The sequence below is a fragment of the Falco biarmicus genome, chromosome Z (assembly GCF_023638135.1).
Source record: "Falco biarmicus isolate bFalBia1 chromosome Z, bFalBia1.pri, whole genome shotgun sequence".
Classification (NCBI taxonomy): domain Eukaryota; kingdom Metazoa; phylum Chordata; class Aves; order Falconiformes; family Falconidae; genus Falco; species Falco biarmicus.
The window spans coordinates 46,708,316-46,735,938 of record NC_079311.1 but is presented as its reverse complement, the minus strand read 5'-3'; the positions used below and the strand labels follow the sequence as shown (position 1 = coordinate 46,735,938).

Here is a 27,623-nt window from a genome sequence, read left to right as displayed (position 1 = left end):
ATAGCAAATGTGGTCTTATATTCACTGTCTGCTGAGTGAATCTCAAAAGCCCTCTCTGCTCTGTTGAGATAGATTTTTCCCTAAGAAAGGATCAACAGCCAAGAGGCACCCACTAATTATTAAAACTGGTTCAAAACACATTGTGACATTAACTACTCCAGATACCAACTCCCTGCATGACACTCAGAAAGCTAGAAAATTACTGCTTACACAAGCTCTTCCAGCTGCTATGAACCTGATAAGAAATTCTGTGACTGCCTCCACATCTAAATTTCAGCCCCCCAGCATATATAACTGTGCCAACATAGCATTAAATATTGAACACAGACTGCTTGTTGGCTAATAGTATGTAGTCTAGCTAAAATAAATTGTATCTTCCACTAGCAATGATTGCAGTAGTCATGGATTTGTCTGGCATCTCCTGCAGAAAACACTCATAAATACCTATTTTTCTAGTAAATAGTTTCATTTTTAAAAAAATAAATTAGAATTATAAATTATATTTCATACAAATAAAAGCTGCCTGATGATTACTAGAACTAAAGAGAACATTGACAACATGGCTTAATAACTTCAATATAAGTGTACCCTATATCCACTACTAGAAACATTAAATAGCAGGATATTTTTAGCAAAAGATCTGTTGGGTTGTTTCAGCTTGCAAAACCTGAAATGTTAAAGCTATACTATTTTTTTGCTGGAAAAAAAGAAGAAAAAAAAAAAAGATGTGTAAAACTTATCTCCTCTTTCCCCAAATGCTGTTAACGATTCTGATTCAGAGAATTCAGTCTTTCTTCTTAAAAGTTTTCTCTGCTTTTAAGTAACTTAATTTTTAAACAGTACAGGAATACATTTGAGAAAACAGGATACCTCAGTACCAGACAGATGCTCATGCTACCTTCAACCTCTGCAAACTATCTTCTATCATATTAGAAAAGTCAATTTTGCTCAGTAATTTTCATCCAATTTCAGAACACTTCACCAAGGAAATCATTGACATCATTGTACATTTTACCAAAATTTCCACAGAGATGGGGAAATTGTTGTATGGTGCAGAATCATTATTCATGCATGACCAACCATCAGGCCACAGCCAGGTATGAAGAGTGATGCAAATGCTGATGAAATCCCTTCACAGTCCCAGTCTGCCTGTTTCCAATAATTTCCTGTTCTCTGTGACATGCTAAACAATTTTATCTGAGCTGTGATCTGACAGAACTAGGTACTGCCAGTATGGAGGAGGAGTCTAAAAATTTACAACATTATGACACAGGAAGATAGAAAAAGGTCTTGTCCTCAAAATCACCAGTGGCACTTCCTTAGGCTGTGAGCTTCAGGAACAGATGATATAAAATGTATTCACCTTGTATTGTTCCATGAACACCATAATTACGTGGTTTATGTACATTTTTTAATCCCTTAATACACTCAGTTTGATGAAATTTCTTACAAAAGAAGCTTAGTATTTTTATGAAGAATGTCAATTTTTACATAGTGTTGCCTGAATTGTGTGTAAAGGCTGCACTTTCATTTGCTATAAGTAGTACATCAAGTGTTTATGGGATTTTTTTTCTGATCAAAATCTCAATTTATTTTTTAATGATATAAACATAAAAGCTCTTGATCTAGGAAATAAGAAAAATGTTTAAATGTCTGTTATATAGAAGCCAAATGTATTTATGTAATTAAATATTAATAGCCAGTCTAAGGCAATATTTTGTACCTCACAAATATGTTCATTACCTGTCAATAGGGGAAAATTTTCAGCCAAATAATGGCAACATTTTCTTACTCTCCTTAAGAGCCACACACATTCCAGATCTTAGTTCTGTGTTACAGAGTCTCCTTAGCAGTATTTTTTTGTAAAGCAAACAAAAGTACAACAATGAATGTAAACATGCATATATTTAGCTACTTCCAGATTGCAGTATAAGCTAATATAACAGCTTTTGGTAGCACAGTTCTTGTTAGTACAAATCTATTACCACACCTCTCAGCTGAAAGAAAACCTTATTCCTCCTGAATTCCTTCGGAACTCTCTTCATCTGGCAGTCTGTTGTCACACTTAGACCCCATGCTGCTTTAAACCAAGCAGTTTTGTATAGGACTTTTCTTTCCCATCAGATCAAAATGGAATAATTTTTATCAAGTAACTTAGCCCAATCTCAACAATCCCATTTCTCTGGATTCCAGAGGTGGCTTGCTGGAGTTTTTAATATTACTTCTTCTGTTGGGTTTTGGTGTTGAAAATTAAGGACTGACTTTTCTCACTCGATTTTCGCCCATTCCAGCAGCTTCGTGAGGCTAGCAGCTTTTTGCCTTGCCTTAAATCAGGTATCTACTTTACTTTCCAGCTCAGAAGATGAGCTTTGATTAACAAAAAGCTAGTTTTATAACATATACAGGAGCATTTTTGCTAAGAAAGTAAAGCCTCCCCAGGTTTTCATGTAGCAACACTGACTTCAAGTGCTTACTGCATACAGTTACAGCAAGCATAATCTCTACCACTATACACCTCTATCAGGCCAGACTGCATCTGCTTCAGAAGAAGGCAGATTAAGCACAAAAAAATGGTATTGGACACTTGGACTGGGCAGCTGGAACTGGAAGGCATGAGTTTCATCCTGTTGCTACACAGCAAAGTTGTACCCATGACGCCCCATATAACTTTTGGGTATGCTGACACACCAGTCACTTTGCTTGGTCCAGTTTCAGGAGGAAAGCAACAGGAGAGTGGGCTACTTTGAGAGATCTTGTGAGTCCACAGAGTGTCTGGAAAACAATCTTAAGAGAACAAAAGAGGAAAGGTAAAGACCTCAAATGAAAACTAAAAGCAAAGGGACATTTGAAAGGGCCATTGAAGGAATCATTATTTTAATGAAGCAGGAGGCAGAGGGACAAGAGCAATTATTTTGTTAGACATTTACCACCCACACTCAGAGCATTTAAATTCTCAGGAAAAAAAAAAAAAAAAAGCAACAGGCAGTATAGAGGAACACAGTTTCAAACCACATCTATTTTAGAAATGTGCTAGCACGAACTTCATTTCTTTCCCACCACCCGTAGTTCTCCAGACCTTCCAGGGCAAATTTCTGGGATCTTCTGACAACAAAAAAGATGAGGTAGCCACTCCCAGCAAGTGTGCATAGAGCTAAGAAGTTAGCAAGAACCCTCAGGAATCGAGTCAAGTGAATATTTTCCTCTTTTCGGCTTTCCTGCTCTTCCACAATAGCTTCCTGCACTTGTTAGAAAGAAAAGAATATTATGAGTACTTTAATGGTCAAGACCCCACATTGCTTCCCAGTCATTAGAAGTCAGTTAAATAAATTCCAAAGATATGAATGCACACTTGGGCATCATGTTTTGAGATGATCTTATCTCACAAAATCCAGTTTGGACCCTGGCAGACTCTGGGGTTTAGGCTCCCCAGAGTTTGCTTTGCTTCATGATTGTGTCCCGACTGAGTCTCGTTACACCTGCACTTGTGTGCCAAAAAGAAACCAGCATGTTCTCTCAAGCTTGAGAGCTTCTAAGGCCGAGTGACCCAGCAGGATGAGTGTGTGATTAGCTGTCAGAAAAGGAACTGTCATACTTTAAAAAATGTGCATTTGTGAGAAAAGAGCAAAAAGTTTTAATTTGAAAATCAGCAATTCAGAAGGAATGAAAAGACAGTTTAGATGTAGGAATCCCAAAAATGGCAAATAGTGTGCATCTTCAGACTGCAGAATAAAAACTGTCCCACACGTACCCTTGGCCAGGACTGACTATATTGAGACTCTGGTATAACTATAATCTCCAGGTTCTACTTTTGCCAGCAGAAAGAGCTTTTGTTCTGAAGTGTCCTTGTGAAAGGGAGTTTGGTTACAGCTTCTCACTTTGGTGTAGAGATCAGTTGTCCAGAGGGGAAGCTGAACTCCTGCATTGCAACAATTACTCTGCATGGCTCTGCTTTTCTTGGGATTTGTGTTTTTTACACAAATGAAAGGAGATTGCAAAAGCTCTTGAGAAAAATTCCCATAGCTCACACAAACCCTTTCCTCTAAAGTTCCTTGCTTGTTTGCAAAGATCACAGTAAAACTTAGTTTGTTTCTCAAAAATAAGTCTCTGTCTCAAATTATTTGTATTCTTGTCCAAATAGCTTTTAGCAACTGACCTTAGCAGGTAGGCAGGGAAAGCTCACACAGTTTCAGTGCTTTCAGTCAGTATTTCCTCAATACTTGTTTTTCTTGGACCTTTTCTTTCTTTTTCTTTCTACTGACTTTGAATGTGGTTATCTTTTATGTCTGCAGTTGGGAGGGTGGGCAGGGTGAGGTGGTATATTGGCTATATCACCCCTGCAGAAAGGAAGGGTGACATGTGCTTGGTCCTCCAGCCCCCATGTTGTATATTGTCACTGTGACGGCAAGTCTAGCATCACATTCTTTACCTGGCAACATCTTGTGAGTGTATTCCCTGTACATTATTACACTGAAAATTAAATTTTCCCTTACATGCTGCACCAGTGTGTCCCAGTGACCACAGTGTAGAAACATATTCTTTGGCATTCAACAGATAGAATATATCCCCTTCACTCTTTTCACAGCAGTGCATCTTGCATCCTGGCCCAGATTCCCCACACCATGACTCTTGGAATCAACATACCCTATAAACTGAAAAGAGGCTTAAACCCGCCTTGGATTCCTTCCAAACTGGGCTATATTTCATAATTAATTTGAAAAGAAGACTTTATATTATGGAAGGAAAATAACCTTTTTTTTTTTTTTTGCAAGTATACATTCAAAATTCTGAGGCCAGTTCTTCTGACAAGATGAATAGCCCTTTACAGACCATTTTACTGCTTTATCTTATGGTATCTCTTCAGTATAGCAAGAGAATATGACAATGTGAGATTGGCAAAATGTCACCAGCATTTTAAAAAAGAGTTTTTCAGACAAGTACTATAGAAACTGGAAGCAGTCACAGATGAGAAAAAAGAAACAATTATTTTTACAGTAGAATCGTTTTTCTAAAACTAGTACTATGGTCACAGAGGACACAGAAGATGCCATTAATGCTTTTCCTTCCACAGTCAAAAGGAAAAAATTAAGATGGCAAGGCACAAAGATCCAGACTCAGAAGAGTATAAAACTGCCAATTCCAGTTTAAGTTTCTAGGCCCAGGTACAGCTGATACTTGAACTTATTTCCATTTAATTCATACCAGTGAGAAAGACAAATCCGGTTACCTCTCCTTACAGAGCTCTATGTTACCTTAAAGCTTGTTGTGATGGAGGCAAACTTATTATCCGCAGTCTCAGGATTGCCAATCAGGTAGTCCCAGCTTGTGAACATTTTCCAGCTGAAATTAAAACTAGTATCATCCCCACCACCATCGTCATTTGCATTCCTTGCCATTCTACAAAAGCCAGACAGACACAGGAAGACCTTGTTAGAACTAGTTCTGCTATGTAAGAATGATTTGTAAATTGTTCCTAAATTATAACATTGTTCTTGAAAAAAAAAATATTATTGGAGTCAGCCGTGTCCTATTGTCTGGAAAGTTCAGTCTGTAACAAGAAAGAAGGATTGAGACTTGCATATTTAGAAAATTTATGAGCTCACAACACACATTTTGATGAGAAAGAATGAATTTATTTCATTAATAGCTCAGACAAACTCTGCTGGATGAGAAACTCGATGGGAAAACAACATCAAAAAGACCTCTCAAGTAGAAAGCTGAAGAGCTTCCTGAACTGCAACAGATTTTATTAGAGACTTCACAAAGAGAAAAGAATTCTAAAATAACAAGCCAGGACAAAACCTGGTTATACCATATAAAAGTGTCACTAATACAGCTTTATATCTTCCCTTTCATCTCCTATGCACTTATAAACAAGGTTTGTAACAGTATCCAGAAATATCAAATCATTTCTTCAGTGACTTGACTTAATCTTGACTACTAACTTCTCCATTTTAAATGCTGTCATTCATGTAATAATAGTCTTGATTCTGTGTACTTTATCACTTAATTCAAACTACTAAGCACAAGCATGAAGTACATTGGTAGGGCAGGCTTATTTTAAAGCTCACTAATGCTGTAGTGTTATGTTATTAATATCAATGCTTTCTATGCACTACACTTTAACAGTCCAGCAAAATATATACTTTCAAATCTAGGAAAAGAAGAGTAAGTAAATAACACAGAAAATCCTTCTGAGCCGTCATAAACTAACACCAGGGTTGGTTTGGTGGTAGTTGTTTTTTTGGTGTGCTATACTGCTTGTATACAGAAGGGACAGAGATTATGAAAGGTTCTTGGTAGGATCTGCCCTACTCTTGGTTTCTAGGCTAAGATAATTCCTTCACAAGAGTTCCTAACGAAACACTGAATAGTCTTGTGGCTGGGATATTATTTCTTTGAGACCAGAAAAGTTTCCATTTTATGTTATACACTGAAAGAGCTGCAGAGAGCTCTATCTGAATTTAAATGTTTCTCCTAAACAGAATAATAGTCCTTATAAGCTTCACTGCTTCTTTCATGTAAACATTCCCTTTCTCAGATATCAGTCAACAGCAGAAAAATGATAGCACCTTGTCTTACTCTGCTTTTAGTTTCTGTGCTTTCTGGAGAAATAGCAAAGAGCAAAAGACTGCAAGAACCGCTCATAAGATTACCTAAACATTGATCACCACTAGTGTCATGTGACCATATGGGAAGTTAGCACTTACAATGCCTTTTTTTTCATCAAGGATATTCCTTTGTTTGGGCCACGAGTATTGTCTACTATAAGGGATATTTTTTTTTTTTTTTTGTCTGGGTGACAGTCATTGAAATACATTTATTTGAGGCTAAGACTTTTCTAACCTTCACAGCTACATCATCAAAAAACATTTTAAAATATATTTTTGAGCTAAACTAATTACCTTTTTTATTGCAGCTGTTTATTCCTCCTCCAAAAACCAGAAACATGAATATTTGGAAAACAGAACATGAATTAATCCTGAGCTCATGCAAGTGAAAAATAATTACTTAAGCACAAAACAGTGGAAACAGATTAACTGCAGTTTTCTCTATATTCACAAGTGTGGTTGAACCTTGACGTGCGTTTCTCTGATTTTTTTCACTGTAGGCATCTTTTAAAGCCACCACTATAGCTAACTGTATTATTATGGCAGGTGGTCGTCAAGCCTGAATCAAGAGTATTAAAGATTATATTAACTGGCAGCCTATCTTCTTAGAAGCTTTCAGAATTATCACAGTTTATTGCAATAATGAATTTGGCTATAAAATAATAAATTTATTTCATTTAAATTTTGATGTTAAGGCAAAATTGAAGTCCAGAATTCAAAAGCCAAAAAGCTAATATATCACGAGTCATACTGCCTAGGCCCTGTTTCACTTGCCCCTATGCTTCCTACTGTTTTAACACTATGTTCTTAACGTTATATTAAGCATAGTTTGCACACTGCTGAAGATTATTTTGCATTCCACAGAACTTTAAATCCTTACTATAGCCAGTAGCATTAATGCTTCTGCACCACTTTGCTAATGTGACCTAACCACTATAGTCTTGCTGAGAATCATTTACTGCTGACTGTGAGTTACACACAGAATTATTTGTCATATGTTTCTTTCTTTCTTGTCTTCTTCCTTTGTAAAAGAATTTAACTCACATAAGGTATCATTAAAGGCAGAACAATTGAATGTCCTGGATGTTAGCTGACATACTGCTAGATACAGAGTATTATGAGAAGATGGGCTGACAGCTCTGTTCCTTACTTTATACATTCATTTTTCCTGCAAGAGGGAAGTGTTATTTCAGCAAAGATTTTTTTGCAATTCCACAGCACTGCAACATAGCTGCTGTTGCAGAAAAATAAATAAATACAGACTGAAGGAACCTTACATGACTTTGACCTTGCACTTGAGCTTGCATTGTCCTGCCCTTACAATTATCATATTTTCAAAAAGATATCTCAGTGGTCAACAATGGCATTATATTCCTTTTTAAATGTACCTTATTCCAGAGCCAAGGAGAACTTACGTTCGAATGACAATCATAAAGCTGTAGCCAATAGTCCCAACTCCAACAAGGAAATACGAAAGAGGCATCCTGAACTTGAGCCATCCAATTGTCCTCTGGTTATTGTAATAACCATAAAAGAGTACAGAATACTGTGCAAAGCCCTGAAAAGTCAGCAAAAATCATAATGTCATGTCTGTTCAATATGCACATAATCAGGAATTGCACAATAGCAAAGTACTGAAACATTAATTTCGATGCATTCAAAAGAGCTGTAAGCATTACTACAATAAATCTCACAGGATGGAAAATCTCTCACTTAGAAAGGCTTAGAGTATTTCATGTCAAGTTTCAAATCTTTTATTTTTAAAACTCTTCATGGGCACTCCATCTACATCTTAATGAGTCAAAACTTTATTTTTTTCCCTCATACTTCTTGTTTTAAAGACAAAAACTTTTTGGTTTACAAAATTTGTTTTACAAATTACTTTCAGATAAAATGGTAGATTTTTAACTTAATTTTCACATTTCTAAAATTTACTTGTAAAGCCTATTTAATGCAAAATTCTCGTATGCCTTCTCTGACAATGTGTCTACTTTTCATTGGGTGATCATTCAATATATGTTAACCAATAGTTAGTAGCATTTTATGGCTGTTTATTCAGTACGCAGAGTTTTTCAACACTTAGACTTCAAGACTGTAAAAAGTGCAATGTAAGCATACCTTCTTTCTCAGCAAGTCAAAATGCATTTCCTTTCCTAAAAATCTTAGTGAGAATTACCGTCTCTTCTCCTGGTCAGATTATTGATTTTTCAAAATAAACTACTAGTACACTATCATCTGTAAGCACTAATTGCTGGTATTTAAAATGATCCATATAGCTAAAGCTTCCTGATAATCCTCAGGTTAGAGCAAGAACTTGCCTCCCAGAAGAAGATATGCAGAGCCCTTACAAGGACAGCTTAGCACATGCACTGCAAGTAGCAAAGCTCCAGCTGGGTGTGATGATTTCAAGTGAAATAGAGTATTTGACCATGTAACTGGTGGATGCACCTTGCATTATTTTGACAATAGTACAGCAAGCTGAGAGTTTTGTGAATTAAAAAAGCAATTTACTTTCCTCCTGCTTTTCAGTTGCTCATTTTACTTATAATAAATAACACCTTTCTCTTACATATTATTGCAAAACATGCACTTAATTTGTTGTAGCTCTTACTGTACACGAAATGAGTCAGAGTGTTATCTGGAAAACCAAATTTACAATCCTAAGCAGAAAATAAAATGTTAATATATGATAAACAGAAATACTATTCAAAATGTCTTGATTTGGTAATCAACATATCTCATTTTTCTTAATATCAGAGTAGCTTTGAGAGATGTGCCTACACAACAGATAGTAAATTACTAGTAAAACATTTCTATCATTCAGGACACATTCAAATTCAATAGTATATCATCTGCATATTTTTGCTCATTAAAGCATCCTACAATTCCATTTTAGCCCGGGTTTCAATACAGCCTAAAGTAGCTCTGGAGAGCCTTTTGGATTCCGCAGATTACTAAAATGCTTTTTAAGTTGCTGTGTTCTGCAAAGTCAGAGATAGTTCCTCCACTGCATGTCATTCCATATGTTGTTTCCTGGGCTTTGCCTACTGCATGTCACCAGTAGACCTGAAATATCTTTAGCTGTGTAAAGGCAGGCATGCATGGAAGATCTTTTGCTCTCCTTTCTGAGCCTGACATAAAAGAGGGGAGAGATAAGGCTATTGGTCAAATGCTTTATTGTAATGAGCCTTGAAAGTCTGAATTTTACGTTTGGATTATTATCTGAACTGTAAAACATACAATGTTAAAACTGAATTCCAGCTGAAATATATCATAATCCAAAATTGTTTCTTTTTGCCATGTCAGAAAATGAGAAAATGAGCAAAAAACTCAAAAGGTATGTTGTGCTCATCTTTCTTTTTTTTTTTTTTTTTTTTTTTTTAATGTCTTAAAGATTGGTGGAGTTTGGGGTTTTTTTCAGGCTGAAGTAATGTTTGTTGATATGAGTTCATTTACTTGTAACTTACCTGATAGCATACAAGAACTGCTAGCAGATGAAAGGTAGTGTTTCCTATGCTGTTTAATTAAAGATGTCATTGTCTTCAGGGAGAATTTATCAATCTGACATAACTCAATAAAATTCTTTTTCCCCCTCAATATGTCAGGACATACACCTCTTTCGCTATTTTATTCCATGTTAATTACCTGTGCATTTGCTCCTTGTGTTAACTGCTACCCTGTTACTTGCAACACTTTCTTCTTCAGAGCTGTCAGATCCTGTTTCTGACAATTATAAACTTCCCCTCCCTTTCTACCATCTGTCTTCATTCATCTTTTCTCAAATGCATTTCTTTTAAAAGCTTTCTTCCCATTGGGTATATAAAGCTCTACTAGTTTTTATTCTCTTTACAAAATGTCCAAGTTACTGTGATTCCTTTGTCTCCAATTTCCCCCTAATGTTTTAATTTCTCATTTTATTATTATCTAATAATAAACTCCTGATGAACCAGAAGCATTGTCATCTTATGCAGCAGTCATTGCAAAATGTTACATACACGGCTTTTTTAGAAAAATCTTTTGTACTCTTTTCTATCCAAGAAGGGTCCATCACTTTATGTTAACTAAGGCAGAAGTATCTGTTCACTTTACGTACCCTTATAGTGAAAAGACAAACATTTGCTAATGATGATGATGATGATGATAATAATAATATGGCTAATTTCTAGCCATTGTTATATTATTTTCTTTAGATTCCGTTGTTTACAGTTAATAAGCCTGAAAGATTTACTTGTAAATTAGAAAACAGGTATATCCAGTAAGGTTTTTTCCAATGTTCTCTTGTCGTACAACCCAATCCTTTCTCCGCTGATAGCTAAAGGTTGAAAATAGAGCCAAGGAAGCTAAATAAAGGACCAAAATACAGCAGCATCTGCATGTCCACAAAGTATTGAGCCAAAAACCAATGAATCCTGACTGAGATCTGAATATCACAAGCTTGGGGATCTCTCCACACCTTAACCATACTGAAAAATGGCAATATTAATGAGAAGTATAAACATTGCACCCTTTTCATGTTTTTTCAGGGGAGATCAGAGCTGGCCTCCTGTTGGAAAGAGAACAGGTATGAAAATCTGCCTGTGCCCCTTCTGAGACTGCCTGCACTGTTCTCCTCACCAGCATAGGTGGGATGGGACCTCACACAGGTCAAACCTACATGGAGAGGTCACATTTAGATGAGTTGTTCTGCAGACAGCTGGAGAGCCTGAGCTGCAAACTGGAGGAAGCTGCACCTGACTTCACTTTTCCAAGAAACGGGTCTGCTACTGACATTATATTCATGCTTGTTGTTGCTAAAACAACTCAAGGGCTAAAAGATATGTATATGCATAAGTCTTTCAAAGTCTTGGTACCTTTTACAGAAGGTAAAGAAAGACTGGGGAGAAATCACACTTTGTTCTGTGGATACTGCTTCCATTAATCTGCAGAAAAACCTTAACTAGATGGTTGCACCCTTTCACAGTGCAGAGTACCTTTTGACGACATTGACTGCATGCCACAGAGAAACAGCCTTCTAAGAAACACATTGCAATACCAAATTTATCATTAGCTGACTACGCAAATTTGTGTCATCTTTATATAAAGAGGCCAACTACAGAGACATGCCACACACAAAATCTGATAAAACTTCTGTTTTCAGGAAGGAAAAGCATTATGACATATTTAGGAATATACCATTAACTTTTCAGTGCAGGAGGTATAGCTCCACAGGCCAGACTGGGTGTCACGTCAATGGTAAAGAGTTAAGATATGTTTCTCAATTCAGCTAACGTATCTGCATATTCTATAAGACTAAAAATAAAAAATGTTTTAGGAAAAGCCTACAGAGCACATTATTGGATTATCTTTTCTTTTTTTCTAATTCACACTGCATCCTCACATTTGGAACCTTAATCATATTAAAATAAAGGACAAAATTCACCTATAAGAAATGGCACATCAATACCCAGGGATGTGAATCCAGCTTTGAGAGTTGTTGCTGCATGGTTTTGGATTGCTGCATATACTGAAATGTGCATGTGGACATTGAGCTTCATTATTTGTTTTGTCTGAAGTAAATGTCTGTACCCAGACCTTGTGAAAAGAAGTATTAGATTAATTCTATTGCCATCTTTTCCTGAAATATTAAATAATTAATTAAGTCCATAAAATCACTCATGTGAATATGCATTATTGCAAATTTATGCACTTACACTAAAATCCCAGAGAGTAGCAAAGTTCATAGCAGTTGCTTCCTCAGCTCTTGGGACAGTTTTTCTAGGTAAAGAGCCGTATGGTTTCCCCATCAAAGCCTTGAACCAAAAAATGAGAGCAATTTACATTTTAAAGCAAAATACCAACAAAGGGAAGAGACAGTGATCTGTCATTTCTTAGGAAGACTTGTTTTGTGTTCCTAAACTGCTTAGTGAGGATGACCTATTTCTCCAATATTTTTCATTGTTCCTTGCATTAATGATTGAAACTATGCTTAAGTACCTATTCATGGTGTTTTCTAAATTTAAAGTAATGTTCCAATGGTATCAGTGGATTATCAAACTGTGCCTCTTACATTTAAAGGCAAGACAGAAATCCAGATTCCTCTGATGAGTGGTGTTTGTCTTACACACAAGACCAGAAGAACAATTTTTCTTGCATTACAGACTTTACTGTTTTTTCAATTGAAGTGTATGGGAAGAAGCTAAGGATTCAGTTTTTTGATTCTGAGGGCCCACTGCTCCTGGCAAGATGTTTGCTCAGCAGTCTATGTCCTGACAGGGTCCTTTCCAAGCTTTATCCTGCAAACTGTTGGGCATTTTTCCTGTTTTGGCTTCAATTGAAGATGGATCATGCTATTGAAACACTATACTAGGAAGCTGTTGGAAATTCCTATGTGACTCTTTCCCAGCTGCTTATTAGGAGGTAAGATAAGTAAGAGGTTATGGAATAATGAAATCAGGGAGACGGCACAATACTTTTAATTTTATATAAGCCCCTGTTTCAGAAAGACAGTATCATGGTTCAAAGGAACTAGAAAAATATTACATTTCACAGAAGTGATTTCTGCCTGAATTACATCTGCTCTGAGCAGCATTATTAACAGCGATGCTGCACACAGTGCAAAACATGAGGGGTCTCTCTTGTGATTTTACAGCCCTGTTGGGCCTTATCAGCACATGAGTATTAATGCAACTGAGAAGGATCCATGGTGCCTCAGAGGTCTGGAATGTATCTTTCTATTACAATGCACATTTTAGTCAAGGTACTCCACTTGGCTGCTTCTTAGACTCAGTTCCTCTCCTTAGTTCCCCATAGAAAAAAAAAAAAAAAAGTTTAGCTCCAACTCCATACTGTGGGAAAGCACTTTCAGGACACAATCCTATATACATTTCTCTGTTGTATCTATTTCAAGTCATGTCTGTGTAGAGACAACTGTCCACAAGGAAAGTACATCTTTGCAGCCTTAGTACACCTTAATACTTTTAAATGGAGCATAAAGAGATTACAAATTTATTTAAAGGTCCAGTCCTATGAAATCTCACTGCAAAGACAGAAATTCACGTAACAACTCTCAATGAGAATTTAAAAGATTCCCACCTCAGGCACCATTACAAGTCCACAAGTCAGTCCGAAGAGAATCATGTTTATTCCATACATCCAGCGTAGGAATATGAAATAAGACGCTACTGAAGAGCCAAAGTGACCTATGAAAACATGAGATGTGAAAAAAGAGCAAATAAGTTAGTTGTCTCATGCTGTTTTACCTTAAGATGAAGATGCTCAAAGTTCACTTAAGATAAATACAGTCAGGGGAAGCTTTTAATTTTCTTTATTACCATAATTCTAATACTTTTTTTCCAGAATGCATACTAGCATTCACTGACCTGGCAGAGAAAACAGAAGCAAAAAATGTAAGAGTATTATTTACACGGAGTATTTAGGGTTGTGCAAAAGCTGCGACATTTACTATTACTAAACTATTATTAAATCCCCTAGTGGCAGGTTTCACAGCAAATAACCTTTATATATTTATTTATTTGTTTGTCTGATGTGAACTGTAAGTATTCTGGGCATGTTGAATCAGTACTTATCTCAGTTTTAATCAGAAGCAGCACAGAATTAGCCAGATACTTTAAGTGCTGTTATTGGAGTGCTCACCAGGGAAGAATAAAAATATCTGCCAGTGTTTTGTACCCTTTCTTTCTCTTGCGTTGCTATTTATGTGTTCCACCAGCATGCAGGTACGGAGGCAGTTCCATTACCAGGTGCACAGATGAAGCTTTGGACTCCACCCACTACAGACTCCTGACCCTGACCTGTGTGAAGAAGAGACTGCAGGGGAAGCAGTTGGCACTAAGGGCATGATTTGACTAATACTCTGCAATTCAGGCCAAACTGAAATAACAGTTCAAATTCAAGCCCAGTTTGTTGCAGCACAGCTCTGCTGAATACAGGACAGCTGGCAGTCAGGCTAATCTGTCTCTCAGAGTTAGAAAAACAGGAGTTTTCAGTTCTGTTACCAGTCATTCACAAGAAAAACGTGACCTTTCAACAGTTTATTCAGACACAGTCTAGTTAAGGTGCCTGATGCACTCTGATAGTAAATAATGAGAAGGAAATCACTCTGTGACAAGGGTCCTATTTGTTATAGTGGGGAGTATTATGAAATTAGGCAGAGGTTAAAGGTGAGTTTTCTTGCTAGGGCTTAAATGTAATTAATACTTTCCTTTTTTCTTCTTCTTTTCATTACTCTATTTTGTTATTAAATGACAATGTTGATTATAATTATTACTGAAATGAAAGAAATTTAGTATCTAAATATTAATAATGCTCCTGCTGCCAGTCCACAGGCCCAAGAGAAATGATTCCTATATCAAGTCTAAATGTGTGGTTAAAGCAATTTTGTAGTTTAGGACATAGTATGAAAAGTTTAAAACAAAGGTGTGTTTTCTCATGCCAATATTAATAATGTTTAATAGTTAATATTTATGTATTTTTCCTATACTCTTTTGTAGCATGTCTAAGGCACAGCAGTATGACCATTGAATTATCTGACTGGGTCGAGGTTGTTCTTGGGTATCTACAAGTGACCTTGAAATAAAATCAGAATTTTTTCTTCAGAGCAGAAAGAGCACTTCAATCTACCTACAACATTAGCTGGTGTCCTTCTTAGATTAATCTGGCCTATCCTAAATGAGCCCTTTTTAATCAAAAGTATCTTCTTGAAGGTGTTTAAATCTTCCCACCAAGCCGAATTTATAGGCTTATAGCTGGTATATATATATATATAGCTTATATAGCTATAGCTGAAAAATAGAGGTTTCCTCTACAAAGTAGTCTGCACATAATTGTCAGGCTTTTGTTCCTTTCATGCTTCTGCTGCTTACACTTTCTTTTAGCTAGGATCATGCAAAATTCAATCAGAACTTTCATAAATTCTTGCCTCTTTTATGTGCTATTAGCATGACCTCTTCTTATACCCTGTTAATAAGCACTTCTTTCTGTTGTGCTTGCCTTTGGAAAGGAAGTAGCTTAAAGCATAGTATTAGCAGTGATCATAGAGGTTTACATAAAAGTTTTACCTCTAGTTCCTTTGTGCTAAGCAGGTGGTAATTTACCTATAATCCCATCTGTTGGAAGGAGCAGAAGCTACCTATGAACATTTCATTTTTAAGCATGTGTACTAGTGAATGAAATGTACCAGATACCTGTGTGTATGCCCATGTCCTCGTGGAAAAATTGGCACAAAAGAAACATTACTAAAAATGCTAAACTGTGTACTGACATGGAAAGCAGTTGTACAGACGCAACTCTGTGGCAAGTGAACTGAGTGAGTGCATTTTGCAAGTGGTCCAAACAACCTACTTTACCTGTCACAATCTGATGTTGTTTGCTGCTTGTTTCATTGTACTGTCTCCTCTAAAAATGGGCTGTTGAGTAGGCAGTGCTCACTCCAGTTTTCTCTATGCAACCGTACTTTGCTACATGAGACTGCAGCCCATGGGAACTGACATGACTAAGGACTCTACACAAACATTGCTGTGTAACAACATCTTTTTAAATATTGATCCTGGTGTCCAAGCCTAGTGTTCAACTATTTTCTTCAACCACTCTTCAGCATTTTGGGTGGACTGAGAGATCCAGTGGTTACATGCAGGGTGTTGCCTGTGCCAGCAAGATTCTCCAAAGTGTTCAATATGCTGTATTTAGCAACTCTTATGTAAAGTGTTAAGCAACCAAAGACATTTTTCTGCCAGATTCCTTATAAGCAGTATCAGGTACATTCTGTTTATTGTTTGATGTCATGTGTTTAAGTCATTTTACAAGGGACTGAATTGTGCCCCAAACAGCCATGGCTGCTAGGACTCAGAGGAATCTGGTCCTTGCCCAGTTTGGAGCCTCCCCTTGCAGAGTTACTTCTGCTTCATCAACACGACTCCAACAGGCAGCACCTGTTAAGAACATTTAATTCCCTGGATTTTGTGCATACAAGCTTGAAGCTGAGTCTGTTAAAAAGGTGGGTGCTCCTCCAATTTGTTCTGTATTTGATCTCTGATCAAATCTGGAGATTTTGATCTGAGCTTGATATAAAAAATAGTTTTACAAATTATCTTATACTACCTCTGCTAACCTGAAATTTGGAGAACGCAGGGTAATCCTTGACTCAACACCAACAGCTTGTTAAATGCCAAAAACCACAAGATAACTCTTTCCACTTTACTAAACCTGATACATATGACCAATGTAGTACACATCCGACCTATATACATTTCTAGAAGTTGAAGCAGCAGTTTTTTGGTCTCTGTGACTCAATGTATCTTAATGTTTACTCTTCCCTTATACACAGACTAGCTTTTTTCTATTTCAGTTTCACTCACTTCTCATTTTATTATCTAAATGCTCTATTTCTCTGGGACATGGTAGCTTTATCAGCATCGTCATTAAGACAACCTTGATCTCAGTACTATAAATGCGCTAACACAAATCTTAGGTATGGGCTGAGAGCTACTGCTTAGATTAACCAGGTTTATTGTGATTTAAAATCACTTTCCGCAGCAATATTTCAGAGGTGTTCCCTTGAAATCAAGACTTATTCTAGACTACAGGGTTTTGCACTAAACTATAGTTTAACTGTACTTCTTAAATTACTAATTTTTGGACAGAGCATTGTTTCTGCAAGTAAAAGAAACAATTGCAGCTTGCCTTAGCGATACACTGAACAGAACAAAAAAATAATAAAAAAAGAGTAAAATCCATAATCTTACCCCTTGAGATTATGAAAAGGTACTATCCTACTGTGATTTTGGGACCCTCCAGGTGACAGCAAAAATGTTACTTGTTTCAAATGAAAAAATAAATAGATACAAAAGCGGGACTGGAAAAAAATACCCTGTTCAATTTTTTATTCTGATTTTACGAGGAAAGAAATATGTCTCTTGGAAGTTACTGCTAGCAGAACAGTTTGTGCCAGGACAACTCCTTTACAGAAACTTTCAGAAACGTTACTTTCACAGATCCTCAAGACATCTATTATGTGTCCAGTCCACTAGGACACCACATGCATCTTGCTGCTGAGTTTGATTTTAACTACACATATGCAGCAGCTGCTTCCTAAATTTTGTGTTGAGTGAGTAGGTAATCTGTTCAGTGGTCTGTAGACCATATGTTTAAGAACGTTGTATAATTTTTCCTCAAGGGCTATTTTGTAGTCTAAAACTCCACAAAATTAACAATTTATCATTTTCCTGTTTTTCTTCTGTTACAGTTATTGCCTTTTGATGCAACCCACAGCTTCCTCCAATGGCAACTTCTCTAAAATAAGTTTTCATTGCACTTTTCCATCTGCATTTCATTAGTGGCAGAGTCTCACTCAGGTATCCACGCAGTTAAGGCAAATTTCCTTCAGAGAGGGCTGCAGTCTAATTCATCACTGGAACTGAAACACAAAACTCACTTGTGCCAAAAACCTGCTCTCAAACATACCTGAAGTACTAACTACACTATGCCTAATATATAGGGACATCTAAGACCACTGTTATTTTCTCTGTGTTGTGTTATGCAGTTGAAAATGAGAGAAATAATGCCAAAATACCATAAGTCTCAAGATGATGAAAAAACATCACAGAAATAATTATAGTACACAGGCAAACTAAAGTGATGTTAGGCAACAGCTAAATCCCAATTCCACTTTTCAAGGATCACCTGTAAGTTGACTAACACTCTCTCAACTAGCTATACCATCAAGCTTAATAAATAAATACTCATTGATTTTATATTACACATTGAATACAGATATATATTTCTAAAGTATTGAAAAGTAATTTGCCACTTTGGCATGCATCAGGAATATGATATTAGATACTATTCTTTATTACCTTCCATAAATACTTACTTTCAATCTCCTTAATTTTCATTTCCCAGGGTATGCAGGCTGTCTTAAAATTCTCAAAATCTCTCTGAAATTTCATCCATTTCTGTAAAGGGTCACAGATAAAAAAAACTACCATCATCTCAATGCCCAGATGTTCAGTTTCCCCTTAATCATCTACAGTATTCTTTGCCAGATAGCACTAGCTCACGAAGGACCATCTCCTTTTGTTTGTTCTGAATATGTTTCCTACTGGCTCTGTGTGAAGTCCTTATCTCTTCCACAAGAAGAATAATAAAATAATCCCTTCCTTTCATGCCATTCATTTAATATTTTTTTAATTGTTTCTAAGAGTTTATTTTGTTATTTCCTTTGCTATTCAAAATTCAGATCTGGAGCTCAAGCTGTGTCATTTCACATTGCAATTACTCTAACTAGTGGTTTATCTATCAGGTAAGTCTAACTTCTGCAGTTGAGCTTCCAGTGCCCAGCTGAGTTTGAAAGTCTTATTGTTTTTTGTGAACATTAATGCTTATGCGATGAGACTACACAACTGCTTGCAGAAAATCCAGTCTAAGGGTGAACCTAGCCACAGCAGGTAGTCCTGCCAAATATTCTTGGCATCATTCTGCATCAGCATTTTAGTTTGGCCAAGAGTGTGTTTTTTGAAGTGAATCTTCCAAACCATCTCAATTTACTACACTTGTATTTGCACTGTAAAGTGGTGTCAGAGCATAAAACTACGTCAAAAAATATACTTGAGAGGCATGCTAATCCACATCCACTGTGCTGGGTATTTAGTTGTTGAGACCATAGATGTCTTAGCCCAGAGAAAGAGCTGCCAGAATACACATTGCCTGGACACTGGGTCCTCAGCAACCACTGTTCGGCCTTTCAGTCAGTCCTACAGAGCCATACTAGAATATACGTGGTCCTAGAACCTTGGCTCAGTGGAGATGCTAACAGTATTTTTGCTGTGGGGCAAAAAGACACTTTGTGATAATTCACAGAAGTTTGTCTCAAAAGAAAGACTGAGTTCTGGATTCAGTCCACAGAAAAGCTCACTCTACACCAAAAGAAATTAACTTCAATAAGATATTAAACTCTTGCAAACCAGTTGATTTTTGTTCTGATGACAAGTTTCTCAATCAAACTGGGAGCTTATGTTAGAAATCTTTTCATGCAAGAGAAGTGGGAATACATGTGTTAAAATGCAAAGAAAGACAAGGAACTCTGTTTTGGAAGATGGGTACATATGGCAATAATCTGCAAAAGGCTCCTTATTTGCTTTACATGAAGTTAGTGAAATAATAAATTTACCTTGGTCATCATCACTTTGAATGCATAGAATTTTTTTCCTTTTCCTTTTCCAAGAGCACCTTCAAACTTTTCAACAAAAAGCTGGGCTTCCCTGGAAAATGAGGGCAAAAGAGAGAAAGATATGATGCTATGGTAAATTTTATATTGTCTCTACCGTATCAATGTAATTATTTATGTGTCCTAACTCCTCATAGATTTTTCTATAATCTTGTTCCCTTAGTAATGTTTAGAAAGAAAAGTTCTGAGATTCTGTATTTCACAGAAGACAAATCAAATGTAATGCAAACAGAACAAGCCACTTTGGTCATCTGCCTACATCCAAAATGCATTTGGAACTCTGAGATCTGCCTACAACCAGTTAATATCATCAAATACTTTTAGTCACAGTGGCTTTCTTCTGCAGTTCAGCTGCTGCCTACTTGTGCCACTCACAAACTGTTATTCCTCCTGGTTCCAACTAATATAAATTGTTGGCCAACTATCTAAGGGAAATCTATTTTCACTTTTTATTTTGGAGATATATATACATTACAGACTTGGTTCCCCTTTGTCTACCTTTCTCAAGACTAAATTTAATTCAATTCTTCATAATTTCTGCATATATCATCTTCAGAATAATTTCTTAGAATTGTACCTTCTTTGGTCCCCAAAACACTTAAATTTTGCTTATAAAGATATGGAAGTTAAATAATGATATACAATTATGAAAGAAAGATTTTTATCTTGTTTTAAAAAGGAATAGTGTCCACACAATAAAGCAATAAAAAGAGATCACAAGTATACTAATATTTCTTCCATTTAATCTGATTTATAATATAATTTTTATATAATTTTCCTGTAGAAGTATGACTTCCATGTCTGTCTACTGATAAAATGTTCCCTAAAGCCTAATGTCCTGATCTAAAGCATTGGGAAATAGAATAAGGATCCTTAGCTGGTGGTGTATGCACAAGACCGTGTAACTCTTTTCTCATCACACTAGATGTCTGCAAAGAATTGCATATTGTATTGGGCATTGCACTAAGCACTTGAGAAACAGTGGACTACTGGGAAAATGTTAATTGTGATCATGGCTCTCCAGAAGCACTAGAGATAAGTTCACTGAGTGAAATTAATTATCATGGTTATATCTTCTGTTCACATATTTTATGTAAGCAAGCAAAAAGATTGTGTTAAACTGCAAAATCTGACAATGGCATTGGCAGAATAGTGGCATAGCTGTGATAAAGGCAAGTTAAAATTATGTGTGAAGAAGAATATTAGCCGTGTCATATTTTCTCTTAACTCATGGCTAAAAATCTCAGCCACTTTAAAAATACTATGTATTTTTAGTAACCACAAATGCTTAGGGTGATCTTCATACTGTCATCTGAAGACCTATCAAAACCTTTCCCCACTAGACACCCACTGTGGCAGACTTTTTAGCTCACAGTAACAAGCCCCTGAACAACCTTTTGTTTCTATGCTTCCCAAGATGGTGCAAAATTGAGCTACTGAATTTGACTTTCAGTCTTTGAGAGCCTTCTGAGAATTCTCACCTTCCAAGAACTCACATCTAAACCCAGCTGGTGAGGCATCAGGACCAGTTTCACCTCACCTAACCTCCCCAGGAGTTTAGCACCCTTTTCACACCATCTGAGATCCCATTTTCTCTTTCAAAGACACAGGTTGGCAGAAGCAAAAAGCTACACACAATTACATGAATCACAATCTGATCACTCTTTTTCTTTTCTTTTCCCTGTGGCACAAGGCATGCACAAATCCAGTTATAAAAAGACAAAAATACCCAGCCACACATCCCACCTATTTACCACTTCAAAGTGTTCCTCAGGGATCAAGTCAGCATCTGTTTAAGGCTCTAGAGCCCTCATTCTCAATTCTATTCTTCTGGATCACATTTGTGTGCTGGATTTTGGAGTCTGATCTTTCTGTGTTTTAGCTAACTTTGTCACTGGCTGAGCCTTCTTTATTTTCAAAGCCACTTCGAGTCCTTCAGAGGTTTTCTGGCTCCACGCTCACATCTCCTATCATTTTGATTCGCATAAAATTTTACATTTAAATTTCAGCTCTCTCAGATAAGTCAGAAAGAACAGATTCTTTCAGCTTCAGGAAACCAATGTCTGAGAGTCCCTTTTAAATCCATGTCCTCAAGATTTAAAATCTTGTTGCACTGTCAGGAGATAGTGGCAGTCCTAACAGCAGGTGGCAGCTTCCTTGTAAACTCAGCAGTCAGTGCTGGAACAACAGTACCGTAAAAGCATCCAGAAACAATAAACTGGGAACGTACCTATCACCCAAGTCAGCATATCGTATTTTGGACTTAAGAGGAAAACCTTCTACCATCACTTCTGTCACTAGGTAATTAAGCACTGGAGCTTGTTCATGAAAAATTACTGAAATCAAAACCTACAGAGCTGTAGAAAACTTGTGCTTTTCAGTCAGTAATTAGATGCAGTTATACTGAAGAATATGAAGATTTCACATTGCAGGTTGTTCTTTTTTTTATAGTGAAGTAGTAAGTCAGAAATTTAAAGGAATAATATGAAAACAACCATTAACACATAAAAGATCCTCTATAGTGGATATGAACATATTTTGTACCTGTAGCTGAACTCAAAAGTTCTCCACAAACATGTTCTGCTATAAAATTAAGCTAAGCTAAAACAAGAAGGAACTTTCCAGAATGAAAGACATAAAAAGATGTATTTTAATCCAAACTTTCTCTTCACTTGTTTAAATATCTTTTTACAAGGTTTTCTACAAAAAGTAGTATTTTTTATCCCTCTCTGCCTACTGGACTCTCCATAAGCAAACTTTCAAGTTGAGTGTGAACAGCATTTAAGCTTCTTCTCCAGGACAAACCAAAACATTGCCTTCTGAAGGTGGTGACCCAGATTGCCAGGTTTAATGCTACTGACTCTTGAATGCTTCCCTGGGTTTTACTTTGCCAGTGCTGAGGATTCCTTTCTCCCTGCATCCCTTCTTCCTCAACACTGACCCACTCCTGTATGTGCTGGTCACAGAAATGTTATACACCCCCCTTAAGTGTTAATGCTTTATAATCTGTTTTTCTCAGGTTTTCATTCCATTGGCTGGCCTGCATTGGATTAAGTACATCATTGTACCACAAACAAACCAGATGATGATCTGATACCAGTTAAACTTCTTATTGACTGCATACAGAGACACATGCAGTCAACTGAGTTACACATGCAAGACTGGAGCACAAAACCAGTTGGATCCATGCAATCCAATATTTATGAAGCTACTTTCATGTTCCATGAAATAAGTATTAAGCAGCTCCTTTCATATTTTTGTATGTTGCTTTCATGCACTTAAAAATTTGTTGTATACACCTTGAAAAAAAATCAACTGAGTGTAAATGATAGATTTACAATATTAGTTTTCCATTTTTGTTCTAGTCTACTTAGAATACACTGTGATTTTTGGAATTAATGGTAATTTTGGCATTAATGCATATTTCACACTGACTATGACAAGAGGAGGTTCCTAACACATATTAAAAATTGTGGCTATTAATATTTCCCACTCTTGTAAAGTAATAGTCAAAATCTTCACATAGTTAGTAATAGGCACATAGTTAATAAAAAAGTAACACATGCTTATATGGCCCAAAGGGTTGTGGTGAGTGGAGCATCATCCAGCTGGTGGCTGGTCACAAGTGGTGTTCCCCAGAGTTCAGGGTTGGGGCCAGTCCTGTTTAACGTCTTTATCGATGATCTGGACGAGGGCTTTGGGTGCACCCTCAGTAAGTTTGCAAATGACGCTGAGTAGGGACGGGGAGTGTTGACCTGCTGGATGGCAGGCAGGCTGTGCAGAGGGACCTGGGCAGGCTGGAGCGATGGGCCGAGGCCATTCCTGTGAGGTTCAACAGGGCTCAGTGCCGGGTCCTGCCCTTGGGTCACAGCAGCCCCACACGGCGCTACAGGCTGGGGCAGAGCGGCTGGAAAGGGCCTGGTGGGAAAGGGCCTGGGGGTGCTGGTCTACAGCCGGCTGAGCGTGAGCCAGCAGTATGCCCAGGTGGCCAAGGCGGCCAGCAGCACCCTGGCTGGTACCAGACACAGTGTGGCCAGCAGGACCAGGGCAGCGATGGTCCCCCTGTCCTGGGCACTGGTGAGGCCGCACCTCGAACGCTGTGTTCAGGTTTGGGCCCCTCGCTGCAAGAGGGACGCTGAGGTGCTGCAGCGTGGCCAGAGCGGGCAGCGAGGCTGGTGCAGGGTCTGGAGCACAAGTCTGACGGGGAGCGGCTGAGGGAACGGGGGCGGTTTAGCCTGGAGAAAAGGAGGCTGAGGGGAGACCTCATTGCTCTCTACAGCTTCCTGACAGGAGGTTGTAGCCAGGTGAGTGTCGGTCTCTTCTCCCAAGTAGCAAGCGATGGGACAAGACGAAAAGGCCTCACGTTGCACCAGGGGAGGTTTAGACTGGATATTAGGAAAAAAATTTTCACTGAAAGTGTTATCAAGCATTGGAATAGGCTGCCCAGGGAAGAATGGTGACCATTCCTGGAGGTATTTAAAAGATGTGTAGATGTGGCGCTTAGGGAAATGGTTTAGTGGTGGACTTGGCAGTGCTAGGTTAAGAGTTGGACTCAACTATCTTAAAGGATCCTTTCCAACCTAAATGATTCTATGATTATTATGCAGGTTCTATGATTATTATATTTTTAAAAAATACTACTTTGTGAAAGGAAAGAGTGCAAATCGTCTTCTGCTCTTGGAATAAGTGCAGTCAAGCTACCTTTGATGTTCTACAAGCCTGTGTTACCTCTTGGGGTGAGGTGGATTTTACCAATAACATTCTAAATAGCATTTTCATATTGCTCATTGAAAAAGACTAAATCTTATGAAGTCACCCAACCACATGCAGCTATAGAAAGGCATTATTAAGTGCTCCACAGCGGCTTATGTGTTAGCTGCAGCCGTGAATATTTGCGTGACTTCAAGATCTTACTTAATTGGTAGTTTAATGCAAATTTCTGTAACAATTTGATTCTAAGAAAATTTCCCACCAGAGTTTTAATGAAATATCTGAAAAACAAATTCAGTGCAGAAGCAGAGCCTGAAGGAGAGCCTGTGGGTAATGAAGGAGAAATATGTGCAGTTCTGTGCAAGGAAGTATTACAGAAACCCTAACTGCCAGACAATGCTGAAGCCATCAAACAGAACATGTTTTCTTTCTCCTCCTCAGCCTTTCTTCCCTCACTAGCTCTGCAGCAGGTTAGTCCCTCTGGATTACTCCTGACCTCTGTGATTTGTAGGTTAAGGAGATATTTCCTTGACTTCTACTCAAGCTTCCCGGCTTTAGAAGTTCAGCAATAACTTGGCACCATTCAGTCACAGAACGGGCTTGCAATGTCCTTTCCATGTCTGTGACACGTATTCTTTTTTGTTAAATATAATCCAATATGTTACTTAATTCAGGTTTCTACCTTGATGTCTAAGCTATCTCACCAAAAGTCCTCTATTTGTACATCCCTGCGGATTTTTGCAATACTTTGTCTTTTCCTCCCTTCCTTTTGTGCTAAAAGTAAAATGTGAGGACAGGAAAAACGATCAAGCAATAAAAAGTAGCCCTAAACCCATAGAACTGTTTTAGAAACCACATACATATATATGCATGCCTGCTTGGAAGTCATGCAACTTCACTAACATGAGGACGTGTCAAAAACAACGCAGAGAGACAAAACTGAGCTTTGTAATCACTGGTATCATGTGTTATAGGTAAATTATCTATATCACAAGATAGGCCAAAGTGTGGCCCGTTAGCTAACTGTGAATTTAAAGAAGCTTCAGAGAAACCTTATTAATTGAATTACAGACACAAGGAACTAATAAATGTTGCATGGGGCCAGGCATTATTGTCCCAGAGAAGCCTGAGTTAATTATTAACACTAGGTGTGCAGTTACAGCTTCCAAAGTGCTAGGTGTATGGTACTTCAGGCACTTCAGTGTTGCACTGAGAGGATGAATTACAGCTCTCAGAGGTTATTGCTATGAATAGCATTTAAGTGGATTGCTCACATTTTTCAGTAACAGTTCAGGAAGGTTTCAGTCTCCGCGATCTAAAAACTCATTAAAAAAGAAATGTCATATTAATATTGATCACCCAGGATTTCTCCAAGTCTTAAAAAGATTGGTTAAAAACTGACTGCCAAACAATAGTTGTCAAGCAAAGCTCACTTGAAAATCAGTTCAGCAGTAATAATCAACAAATTATAGTGTTATTTAGTACCCAGCTGTCCTCCAGGACATCCAGGCTAGCCTCCAGGACTGCCAGTATGTCCACACTAAGAGACATGAAATACTGATTCATTGGAGTACAAAGAACACATCTAAAAATGGGAAACTTCCCCCAGCCCACACATGCATGTCATGTATCTTTTGGTTTTGTATGCTTATAAAATATTCTGTTTCTGATTCATCTGTCTGGATGGGTAATCTAAGTCCTGTAATAAAATAAATGATGCTAAAAAAATACTGAAAAATCACCACATTATATTCTGTCCCTGGTAGATGGAGAAGAGACTTTTCTGTTCTGTTGTTCTTAGAAAAAAACAAGAAGTGGTCATGGCTTTTTTTAGGGTCTGTATTTAATTGGATGTCTTTTAAAAAGCCTAAGAAGCTTGACATTTGACTGCCTTTTTTTTGGTTGGGGGTGGGAAGGGCAGGGGTATTGTCATTTCGTTTCTTTTGATAGTTCACAAACTTGCTTGTGGTACAGCTTTAAAGCACATTTCTGGATTCTTGTGCTCAGTTCTCTGATTATATGGTACCATAATAGGCTTTGCTGGTGGATGTAAACTACATAGCTGTTAATAGCTTTTGCTATTTTTATAGCACAAAACTTTGATTATAAGTGTTATGTGCACTAACAAGGAACAAATGGGGACAAATCTCCATCTCCCATAGGAAAGGCACAGCATACTCACAAACCATGTAAACCAGTGGAAGGAAAAAAAAGGAAAAAAAATGAAAATTCTTCTGAAGGAAAATATTTGTCTTGGAAATGAAAAAAAGTCTAAACTCCAGCCACACACATGCTCTCAATAGCATGGACGCATATGTCCCCAGCCCACAGCCTAACTTAGGCTATCGCTTAGGGCCTGGGAGAGTGGCGATGCTATTTCCCATAAAACACCTTTTCATTCCTCTCCTTGGCTTCTTCTTCATTTTTCACATCTCCAGACTGTAAAGATCTGATCATGATGTCTCAAGGAGAGGCTAGAGTCTGACAGTGCTGGTACAGCTTAACTTCAAATCGCAGAGAGACCATGCAGCAGAGTAGTATCCTCAGTGATGGTTCTTCAGAGAATGGGGGCTGTTTGAAATGCATCTTTCTAGACACAGGGATGTAAATTAGAAATTAGAGCTGATCTAATTTACCAGTGCATCTCTATGAAAAATGCCATTTCAGCAATGAGTAATTCAGCCAGGTTTTGACAGAAGTTATTTTCTACAAAGCAATGAGTTCTGCATCTGTTTTCTAAAGTTACTGTTCATTCATGTATTTTCAGAACAAAAAAATTAAGGAAGATGGACTATTTCACAAAGTAGTCACTTGACCTAAGTAGAAATCACTTTCCTATCCCATAATTTCATGTTATGGAAAAATTGGTTTTGAATCATCGAAGTGAGGGGGTTGTTCAGTCTTGAAAATGCTTAAACAAAATGTTTCAACAATTTAAAATTTATTGTCACTTTAAAAAAAAATAGTCAAAATTAAATCTTTCCCCAAAAATAGTTTGTTCTGATAAATTAACACTTCTTTAAAAAAAATAGTATTTAGAATGAAAAGTCCTAATTATCCCTAATATTCGCTTTTCAGAGTAATAT

The 27,623-nt window shown here is 37.3% G+C and overlaps 1 protein-coding gene across 1 annotated transcript in view; it reads right to left on the bottom strand.

Moving 5' to 3' along the window:
• The window catches only part of TMC1 (transmembrane channel like 1), a 68,073-nt gene that overhangs the window by 20,673 nt on the left and 19,777 nt on the right, over window positions 1-27,623 (bottom strand). Inside the window, exons 6-12 of the mRNA XM_056325126.1 lie at window positions 19,771-19,861; window positions 18,475-18,556; window positions 13,680-13,786; window positions 12,299-12,397; window positions 8,024-8,166; window positions 5,250-5,394; window positions 3,042-3,236 (exon numbers count right to left, since the gene is read on the bottom strand). Of these exons, the coding sequence (XP_056181101.1) occupies window positions 3,042-3,236; window positions 5,250-5,394; window positions 8,024-8,166; window positions 12,299-12,397; window positions 13,680-13,786; window positions 18,475-18,556; window positions 19,771-19,861 (862 nt within the window). The remainder of the gene's footprint in view (window positions 1-3,041; window positions 3,237-5,249; window positions 5,395-8,023; window positions 8,167-12,298; window positions 12,398-13,679; window positions 13,787-18,474; window positions 18,557-19,770; window positions 19,862-27,623) is intronic.